We start from the raw sequence: 11554 nt of genomic DNA, 5'->3' as shown, positions 1-11554 counted from the left end.
AAGACACGGTGATCAGCTTTCTGCAGATTCTCAACAGGTGTGCTCACATCCAACCCCAGAAATTCCAGCCACAACTTTAGCCTTTCTGGATCGTTGAAAGGAAGTCTGTGACAACTTTTTTTGCTACGAATTTTCCCGCAATTCAGAACTGCACAAAATCGCCTCATTTTTAGCTGTCTGTTGCAAAAGACTTCAAGACAGCGATCTTCTGCTTCTTCTGTGTATTCAGGGGCGGACCTGCCATTAGGCATGGTCAGGCAATTGCCTGGGGCCTCGTCATCCCCGTATAGTATTTCGTTTTTTTTTTTTTTTTAAATAAATGATCACCATGATCATCCAAGCAATATATTCTAATCCACAATAAAGATTGAAAAAATATTTTGCCTCATGATTGCTCATAAACTCAAATGACTGTTGGTCCGCTTCCTGTCACCATAGCAGCAACTAGCTATCTGAACGAGGTCTTGGTGGGGTGTGGAGTTGAGCGATTGACAGCAGCCATGAAACGTTTCCAGAGTGGAAGTGATAAAAGAAAAAGAAAAAGGGAGGAGGAAGAATTTAGAAAGAAATTGCCTAAATTAACCAACTTCTTCCAGTCGAAGAATTCTTCCACGGAAGAAAGTAATTTGGATAGCTCTTGCACTAGGCCTACATATGCTTCTACTGATGATGATGATGATGATTATAATGTTGATCTAAGTGAAACAGTCGTGAGGGACAAGATCACTGTCACTGCCGAAGTCCGCGCTGGTGCTGGTGGTGCTGCTGACACCATTTCAGTAGCAGAAGCTTTGGGTGCAAACGAAACCAGTACGTGAGTAGCCCTAACACGATACAGTTATCAGTGACGACCCTGCGTTATGGCCAGACACCGTAAGAAATGCAGAGCGAGTTGAAATCGTTAAAAAAAGGCCCTGTGCAAATTAAGAACTTTGAATTCCCCAAAAATGCAGATAAACCACCCAGAAGATTCACGGTTGAACATTATTACATGACCATGAAAATTTGAGAAAAAATAAACAGAAAATGGCTAGTTTATTCAGTCAGTGCAGACGCTGTTTATTGTTTTGGATGTCGGCTTTTTGGAAGATCGAACACCTCACTTAGTTTGCACACACACGCACACACTCACTCTCACTCTCTTCTACACACAGCCTACCTACACAGACAGACTCTCATACATAGCTACATAGAGTATATTCACACACAGAGACCCCAAACCCCTAGCCCTCTCTCTCTCTCTCTCTCTCTCTCTCACACACTCACACACACTATTCATAATTGTAATACTTTCAAAGGTTTTTACTAATGTTTTTTGATTGTCATCTATGGCAATAAATATGTGTTGTATTTGAGTATGCCTCGGTGTCCCATTATTACAGAATAAAGTGTGTTTTAGTTTTAGGGTTTTAGTGTGTGTGTGTGTGTGTGGGGGGGGGGGGCTTGGAGGGGCCTCGGGATCCTTTGCCTTGGGCCTCAAAGTGTCCAAGTCCGCCCCTGTGTGTATTCAATGAAATGCCAGTGGTTTGCTTGTAATTGGCAAGACGGTGTAAGGTGCATTATCGCCACCAACTGGGCTGGAGTGTCTATTATTCAAGCTCTCAACGAATGTACGGGTGTGAGGCGTTTGGAAAAATAACACCTGTTGGAAAGCGTCTTTTGCAGCGATTTTTGTGTGAGCATATCAGCGAACACCCCTGACCACTCAGTGAGTTTCACGTCTTTGTAAATGAAAGTTTAATGCGTTTTAGGAAGGATTGTTCCAGTGCACCTATGCAGCGTTCTGGAGGAGGGGGGGGGGGGGCGCTACCACAGAAACCGAAAACTCTCAGGACAGCAGCATGTGTCCAAATTTCAATCTTAAACGTTCTATTTAATCATAAACTATATGAAAACAGGGCTTTAAGTGTAAAATACCGAACCTGTCCTTTAACATAGGCCTAGGTCTTAATGATGTTGCACACGTGGGTGCATACGTAAATTTGCATTCAGTTGGTCTACCACGCCTCCTACTGCTGTTTTACAGAAATAGCCATGATTCCCAATTCCAAAAAGGACAACTTTACTTCATTGTTAGTCTATATCAAAAGCGGTTGTTCACTTGTGAATGACGCTATTTTCCGCGTCTTTTTTATTCCAACCGTGAGTTCTTTGGGGCAGAGACGAGAACGTGCACACATCCTGAATTACTTACACCTGGCTTGACATAGTTCCTCCTACTCATCTTGGATTGGCGTTAGTGAAACGAGTTGAGCTAGGATGACCAATTGACCTCTGAAGTTCGCCTACAAAAAAGAACCAAAACGGCCATCTTTGCCCATATAAGGAGATCCGGTTCTTAATTGAAGCTATGGAAAAAAGCAATTATTCTTCCTTTCCCTAAGCCAGGAAAAGAGCCAAGCAATCCAGGGAACTACAGGCCTATAGCACTGACGTCAAATTTAGGAAAGTTAATGGAGAAACTGATAGTGGCAAGATTAAATTATTTTCTGGAAAAGAAAAGTATTCTTAAAGATTATCAAACTGGATTCAGAAAGGGTAGATCTACGGCAGATGCTTTGGTGAAGCTGTGTAATGAAGTGGAGAAAACACTGATTATGAAGGAGGTAATGGTGGCCGTGTTTTTAGACATAGAAAAGGCATACTATGTGGAGAGAAGGGCTATTGATCAAACTGGATAGAATAGGAATTGGAGGGAAGATGTATAATTTCATATTGGACTTCCTTTCCCAACGTACTTTTAGAGTCAGAGTAGGCTCAGAAAATTCAGATGAATTTACAGTGGAGAATGGCAGAGGCGTATCAAGCTTTTTAAAAGTGTGGGGGTTGTGGGACAGGGACGTTGTAAGTATTTTCTGAGAGGGGTGCGGACTATATTGGTGTCCGGGAGTTTCTCCCCCGAAAAAAAATTCTGATTGAACACACCATTTTAATGCAGTTTGGGAGGGACAGAAGAAGCAGCGCCCCTCATATGTGTGGCTCATGTGACATGTAGGCCTACATGATCTACCTGCTATCACTTCACTATTTGACACTACCCTAAATGGAGACATATCTCATGTTATAAATCAAGAAATAATTTCAGAAATATTTTTTTGTGCATATGGGTTAGCAGGCTACAATAAATTGCCTAACAGAAAACTAATTTCGAGGTATCACTAATACCTATTAAATAAATGTAAAGGACACAGAATAGTGACAGAACTGTAAGCTCAAATTCAAGAACGTTTGAAGTCTACCAAAACATATGCAAAGGGAATATAAATAAATTGTGTTGCATATAGCCAGCTTAGTTAATGTCAATTTAAAGATTATGATTAGCAGTTTCTATGGTTTTTCCATTGATAGTTACAGGAAGCCACGTTGTTGTTTAAACTATATGTTGCTTTTAGCCCACGTTACCTCCAGTTTCACTTGCTGCAGGACGCACACGTTCTGTGTTAGTGGGGCACATTGCATGAGCACTCATAAGCGTTCTATTTGAGTTCATGCTGGAAATATTACTTCTCAGATGTAGAACTCAAATGTGTCTTGACGCCGCCGTGTAAGATCAAAATAAGATGTTCTAAATGGAATGCGATCTCCAGTAGATGTAGCACTACACACAGACAGTGAATGCCGCCTACGTTTGTAAAGATCAGGTCAAATAAGACGTTCTAAATGGGGATGTAATTAAGCTGTTCAGGTCTTTTCCAAGCGTCTTGGAGACGTATGTGTGCTGAATGGGCTATGTCTATATAGTTGATGACACCAAATTAATAAGTATTTCTGCTTGGGGAAACTTAGCCTATTTTATTTTATTTTTTCAGTCCACGGTTCCATACAATCTTGCTGTAAATGATCAGACGTTAAGCACCGGGCATAACTTAATTTCGCGGCTACGTGGACCATGTAGGTTAATTGTTGAGGAGGCCCATAGTTTGAGAAAAGCTGCAGATCATAGACAGAGAAAACATAATGCTCTGAGAACAGTAGCCAAAGGTCTTTCTGCAGAAACAACAAGTGCCTTTGGTGCGCGCACCCCCGCTTTCACTTTGACTCCCTGCATTTCTACATTGTGACAAAAACTGTCAGTCAGACAGTGAATTTTGGTTTACTAAACTAGCATAATACGGTAACAATTATCATTTCAATTCTACCTGAAATCTGATCACTGCAGACGTTATAATACTGACCCAAGCAGCAGCACAGCCTTGAAAGACACACACTTTGAATTTGATCAGAGCGGCTCTGGTCCTTCACTGGCTAACTTGTTGTGATTGGGTTGATGACCGTTCAATTAAATCAGCAGACCTATTTATGTCTCTCTGTGTGTGCGTTATAGTAGATACGGTTCCAACTCTTTACGGGAGCGTTTATTTCCATATTTTACTTTCATTTTAATCTGACAAAAAGTGTGGGGGATAGAATCGTGTTCCAGCAAAAGTGTGTACGTTATAACACCCACATCCCCCAAGCTTGCTACGCGCCTGGAGAACGGAATTCCTCAAGGAAGTGTAATCAGTCCCATCTTATTTAATTTAATGATTAATGATATATTTATCAAACTAGGAAAAGGAAGTGATGGATTACTGTATGCAGATGATGCGGTAATATGGAAAAGAGGCAAAAATATTCCATATATAACAACAATTATGCAAAAGAAAATTCAAATATTAAAGCAATGGGGAGTGGATTGGGGATTCAAATTTTCTATTGAAAAATCAAATGTTATGTACTTTACAAGAAAGAAAATGGCTGAGGACCACCATTTATTATAATCAAATTTTGAAAAGAGTGGTGAAATTGAAATACTTAGGAGTTTGGATGGATGAAAACTTACATGGAAATATCATGTGCATTATGTCGAAACTAAATGTAAAAAAGTCCTGAACTTGATGAGGATGATTACTGGACATAACTGGGGAGCAGATAAGCAATCTCTAATGAATATTTATATAGCATTAATAAGGTCAATTATAGATTATGGAAGTCTAGTATATAGCACAGCATGTAAAACTAAGTTAACTAAGTTGGACAGAATTCAGTTTAGAGCATTAAGAATGGCCTTAGGTGCTATTAAAACAACTCCAAAAAGTGCTATTCTGGTAGAGACAGAGGAAGCTCCACTTACTTTAAGATACAGTAAACTGGCTTTAACATATAGGGTGCGGCTGATGGAGGATAGTAATAATCCAGCAGCATCAGTACTGAATAATTGTTGGGAGTATCAAATGAAGGCTAAAGGGTTTGGATGGAACATAAATAAATTAGCAGAGCAGTATGATATTAAAGATTTAGAATATAGTCCTGCAATAGCTCTGAGTGAAGTCCCTCCCTGGATGCTACCAATTCCAGAAGTTAATACAGAAATACTGAAAGAAAAGAGGGAATACCCTGATGATCAGAGTTTTGCAAATTATAGTGAAAGATATGTAGCCTCTTCATTTTATGGTTTTATTAAAATTTGTACAGATGGATCAAAAGACCAAAATGGTCATTGTGGAATAGGAATCTACATTCCCGAATTTAAAAAAGGACTGAAGTACAGACTGAATAATTACCTCTCAGTATATACAATAGAAATGACTGGCATAATAACAGGTCTAGGGTGGATAGAGGAGATAAAACCATTAACATCTCTAATATGCTCTGATTCAATGGCTGTACTGCAGAGCTTTGAAAGTGGTGATTCAGTCAGAGAAGACCTAATGATGGAAGTCAGAAATATATTGTTAAATATTAGAAGCCTAGGATTAATGGTTCAGTTTTGTTGGGTTCCAGCACATATTGGAATTAGAGGAAATGAAAAGGCAGATGGATTAGCCAAAAAGGCACTCAAAAATAAAGAAATAGATATTAATGTTCCAATAGGGAAAGGAGAAGCAAAAACTCAAATTAAATCTGAAATAATGAAGAGATGGCAACAGGAATGGGACGCTGAACCTAAGGCTAGACACTATTACAACAATCAGAAAAATATTGGAGGAAAAAGAATGAATATGCCGAATAGAAAAGAAGAAATAGTGTACACAAGATTAAGAATGGGACACACAGGACTAAATGCAACACTAAAACTGATTGGAAAAGGTGATGGATTATGCATAGAGTGCCAAACACTGGAAGATGTGGGGCATGTTTTGTTTAGATGTGGAAGATACAGAGAACAGAGACAAACATGGCAAGAATTGGATGAGAACATAGAGGATATTCTTGGGGAAGAAGGAATGCAAGTAGATAGAATTTGAGCCTTATTTGTTTTCCTGAAAAACACTGAGCTAATGAAAAGAATTTAATTTTTGGTTTTGTTTTGATTGGTTGTTTATTTGTTGGTTTCTGTTTTGTTATTATTTATTATCTCTAGATTTATTTTTTCACCTTTCTGATTGAGTAGCCAAAACCTCCTATAGAATTAAACGATGTAATCTGCCATTAAAGGAAAGAAGAAGAAGAAGAATTGAAGATTCCATTTCACCCCCCTTTTACATATGCACAACTTATTGTTTTCACAGCCACACAATTTGAAGTTCAACAGTGTATGTCAATGGCAGACATAGTATATGACTCGGTACACACTTAGTATGGCCTGGTACCTACAAAGGCGAATTTGGTATAAATATCCATATATATTCTGAAAGTACATGTTATAAGGATTCCATTTCACGCCCCTTTTACATATGCACAACTTATTGTTTTCACAGCCACACAATTTGAAGTTCAACAGTGGCCAATGACAGGCCTATAGTATATGACTCGGTACAGAGTTAGTACGGCCTGGTACCTACAAAGGCGAATTTGGTATAAATATCTATATATATTCTGACAGTACATGCTATAAGGATTCCATTTCACCCCCCTTTTACATATGCACAACTTATTGTTTTCACAGCCACACAATTTGAAGTTCAACAGTGTGCCAATGACAGGCCTATAGTATATGACTCGGTACACACTTAGTATGGCCTGGCCCTCACAAAGGCGAACTTGGTATAAACATCTATATATATTCTGAAAGTACATGTTATAAGGATTCCATTTCACCCCCCTTTTACATATGCACAACTTATTGTTTTCACAGCCACACAATTTGAAGTTCAACAGTGTATGTCAATGGCAGACATAGTATATGACTCGGTACACACTTAGTATGGCCTGGTACTCACAAAGGCGAACTTGGTATAAACATCTATATATATTCTGAAAGTACATGTTATAAGGATTCCATTTCACCCCCCTTTTACATATGCACAACTTATTGTTTTCAAGGCCACACAATTTGAAGTTCAACAGTGTATGTCAATGGCAGACATAGTATATGACTCGGTACACACTTAGTATGGCCTGGTACCTACAAAGGCGAATTTGGTATAAATATCTATATATATTCTGACAGTACATGCTATAAGGATTCCATTTCACCCCCCTTTTACATATGCACAACTTATTGTTTTCACAGCCACACAATTTGAAGTTCAACAGTGTGCCAATGACAGGCCTATAGTATATGACTCGGTACACACTTAGTATGGCCTGGCCCTCACAAAGGCGAACTTGGTATAAACATCTATATATATTCTGAAAGTACATGTTATAAGGATTCCATTTCACCCCCCTTTTACATATGCACAACTTATTGTTTTCACAGCCACACAGTTTAATTATATTGGTGTAGAAAAAATATAGCATTCTAATGTGTATTTTCGATTTAAATGTCTTATTTAATTATTTTCTAAATGTACTTTCCCTTTGGTAACACAATACAGTTTTAAATTAATAATTTGTAAACTTTTTTATTGAAAAAGTAATGAATATGTTCTGACTTTTATTTTGAATGATTCGCGAATGGCGGCCATATTGGAATTTTCTTTACTGTCGCTAGTTTCACACTACTTAACTAAGTTTACCTATGGCAAGTTGCATTGAAAGTTAGCTCTGGGGTAGCAAAAATCTAAGTGCGCCGCCTTCACGTACTGGAGATCACAATAACCACTCGAAGGCAGAGGACAAAAGTGTGTTCAGGAAAACGTCTGCATTTCAGACTTTTTCATCCCCGCGAGAGTTTAGCAGGTGCGATAATTCAAAATCCCCATAGGAAAAATTGCCAGATACCGGATTTTTTGTAGGCGAACTTCAGAGGTCTATAAAAACGCTGTCAAACCTCGCTTTATCACTTATCTTGGATGTCTTAATTCTGCCTTTGTGTATAATACCCCTCTGGTGACACAAACGAATGACTGTCAGTTGATATTTACTCACTTGACGTTTGCTAAAGTAGTAACAAAGACGCTTCAAACGAGTACTAAAAGGAGAGGCCAACATAGCCTATGAATGATAAGCGGGGTGTCACACATTCAAAACTATATCCCCCAAATCACACAACTCCCCACACCAAACTATTCTGTAAAGATAGTTAAGCAGTTCCGGGAGAACTCGGCGCTGATCACTTGTTACACTGCGCGCTTCAGAGCCTCCCGCTTTCACGCGTCAAGTCAGTTTTGTGACATAAACTCACCTGTCCGCGAGCTCCAGCACTTCATGGACATTAGCAGTGCTCACGCGGATCTCTCCCGTGTACATGAACTGAATGACGCTCTCTACAGTCTCCTGGTCCGGACCCGTTTCCGAGCTCCACTCCTTCATCTCCACGCGCCCAGACTCGGATTCGGAGTACTGACCACCGAGCAACGGGGAGAAGTAGTCAGTTGCCGCAGACAACACGGAGCGATGCGCCATCAGTTCAAAGCAGGTGTCGCTTTCTCCATGGATCGCCCCGCTACTGAAGGCTAAAGTAACATCACAGAAGAGCCCGTGTTTCCGCTGCTCATTCTGGCGGCGCGACAGCTCCGAGCAGTGGCTCGAGGAGGTGAATTCCTCGGCCTCCTCGGAGTCTCCGTCCGCGTTCAGGCCGCTGGCCGTACCGCTTCCCCCCGCGCTGCTGCCGCTTCGGCCCGCGTCCTCCGAGTTCGGTGCGGCAGCCGCCATGTCGCCCTCGGTGGGTTTGGTCCGTAGAAGCTGCAACAAACGCGTCCTGTTGAGCAGACTCACGCACGAACACACAAACATAAACACGGCCAGGCACACGCATGCGCAGACGCGGCGAGGTGACAGCAGTGACGTCACAATGTGTGCTAGGCACTAATCCATAGTTTGTTTATGGTTTTGTCCTTAATTTATATTTATTGACACTTTTGTCCAAATTGACTTAACAGTATATGTAACAATTTGATAGCGACACACACAGTTGTCTAATCAAAAGGTTTAATAGCGGAAGCAGGAATCAGCCAACACTAAGACAAAGACACCATTACATAGGAAACACAAGGGAAGTCAATAAAACAAGCACGATACACGAACAGGGTAGTCACATACAATACACCGGGTAAAACACATGAGGTACAACGTAAAGAAAGACTACACAAGCTAACACATACATGACACGGAAAACGCAATTACACTAACTAAAACCGACATTACACAAACCAGCATTCACACACATTGCATTCTGGGAGGCTAGCACTCAGTCCAAAAGGCACCGACGTTACACAGCCCCCTCGCGAGCTATTGCCGTCCTCGGCAATATCTCCTCCCTTAGCCATTGCCATAACGTCGGTGTGGGCATTCACTCGCTCAGTCCATCAGTCTGTGGTACCGCCAACAACACGTGGGGTGCACACGCCGCAGGAGCTCACTCAACAGGGAGCCACGCTGCTAGCAGTCCAGTGCAGGCGTGCCAGCAACCACGTGGCCGTCCCCGCTCGTCACCAGCTCCCTCTTAGCAGCCGCCCTCAGGCTGCACTTTCTGCGGCGAGTCACCACGGCACTCCTCCTCTCCAGACGGGGCCCTAGGTGGCCTTACTACCGTAGACTGTGGCACCGAGCACTGGAACTCACGGGTCAACTGTCGCTGCACCTCCGTCGCTCCACTCCACAGTCGCACCGACCAGGATAGGCAGGCCCCAGCTCCGCTGCAGCCGGACCACGCTGAGCTCTCAGGCCGTCAGCTACCGGTTTCGGCGACCCTCCTCACACTGCCTCCTCGCAGAGCTGTCCTCCTCTGCTCCTGGCCCGCTCCACTCCATCATGGTCGCGACGAAGGCTTGACCCCCCCTCTTCTGCCTCGTTCTATCACCCAACACAGCGAACCTTTTTTTTTTTTTCTCTCTGGCGCCGGCCAACAGGCCAACTAGAACGGGCGCCCACACAGCACGGTGCCTCTCACACGCACCCAAAAGTTTTAAGGTTCAGAGTTCAGAGGGCCTTTCCGTCGAAGCTGCCCCACCGTCGTGAGTTGGCTGCCCTCAGCGGCTCCGCCAACCGTTCATCGTCCAGGAACCTCTTCCTCGCCGCACTCCCTCGGCTCTGCTCACGCGTCGCGGCTCGCCGTGGAGTCAGCGCCCAGGCCAGCGTAGTCTTCTCCGCGACCGCTTCTTCCGGCCAGATCTCCTCCCATGGCAGCAGGCAAATCCCGGCGACAGCTCCTCTCCTCCGTCGGCTGTAGCGATAGAAGGCCCCGAGCTTTTTTGTAGCCCTTACAAGGGCTCTCTCTGGATCCTCTTGCGTGGGCCTCCACCCAGTGGTATGGTCTTCCACTCCCCGCTTCTCTCGCTGGGCGGAGGCCATGTTCGAAAGTCGCTTCTGACACCAATGTAACGATTTGATAGCGACACACACAGTTGTCTAATCAAAAGGTTTATTCGCTGGGAACGAGAGCTAAGACAGACCAAGACCAAGACACAGAACACAATGCAAACAGGGCAGGTCAAGCACGCACACACACTACACATACAGGGGAGGACGCAGCCTCCCACACAAAAAGGATCACACACGAGGGAGAACTAAAAGGGAAACATGTTACAATAAAGACGCTAACATTACACACAAAACTAAGGAGAATAACGACAAAAACCCCCCAAATGTTCAATCTCGTATCCCATGATGCCCTGCGCGGGAGAACGCTAACACTGTCTTGTGCGCCGACATTACAAGTATATGAACACTATAGCTTATTCCATATGTAACCCCTTCTTAACGGGTGTGTGCACAGGCACTAGTTACAATACATAAAACAATTAATTAAATGGCGCAAACAGGATCCTGAAGGTCTCAGCGGTGGAATGGTGAGCTGGCTGAGATTCCTGAATACCAGTAGGCTAACAATTACAGACAATAAATTCAATTGAATAGCGTGGTGCCTCCACTGTAAAAATACTACACTATACACGTATAGCTCGTGTATAGTGTATTCCTACAGAATTTAAATAATCAATGTGAAAATAATAAGACGTGGTGAAGGTAGTTAAATTAATTGCCAATAGCCTACACCCAAAGTATAATGAAATATAATAATAAAATATTTATTTAATAATAATAGCCACGTAATAAAAGTGACAACCCAATAGCTGAGCAATGTCAGCGAGCGAACAATTCACTCAAGGGGAAAACCGAACATTAACGAATGGTAACGTTAAAGGTTAAGCTAAACAGACACCAGTGTGGAAGACAATACAATATACACAACTCAAGTTAAATCACAAGAATATACCAATCACAACAATATTATTAATCATGTATAATC

General features: G+C 42.3%; 1 protein-coding gene across 1 annotated transcript in view; it reads right to left on the bottom strand.

Moving 5' to 3' along the window:
• Positions 1-9063, bottom strand: part of LOC143102994 (kelch-like protein 11) — a 23094-nt gene extending 14031 nt beyond the window's left edge. Inside the window, exon 1 of the mRNA XM_076266778.1 lies at positions 8492-9063. Within this exon, the coding sequence (XP_076122893.1) occupies positions 8492-9042 (551 nt within the window). The 5' untranslated portion in view covers positions 9043-9063. The remainder of the gene's footprint in view (positions 1-8491) is intronic.
• Between the last annotated feature and the right edge of the window lie 2491 nt (positions 9064-11554).

The sequence above is a fragment of the Alosa pseudoharengus genome, unplaced genomic scaffold (assembly GCF_046254945.1).
Source record: "Alosa pseudoharengus isolate Yale_2024_CS ecotype anadromous, Long Island Sound unplaced genomic scaffold, YU_APseudo_1.1 YU_APseudo_1.1_scf_4, whole genome shotgun sequence".
Classification (NCBI taxonomy): Eukaryota; Metazoa; Chordata; class Actinopteri; order Clupeiformes; family Clupeidae; genus Alosa; species Alosa pseudoharengus.
The sequence above is the reverse complement of the archived record's forward strand: the minus strand, read 5'-3'. Positions and strand labels throughout refer to the sequence as shown.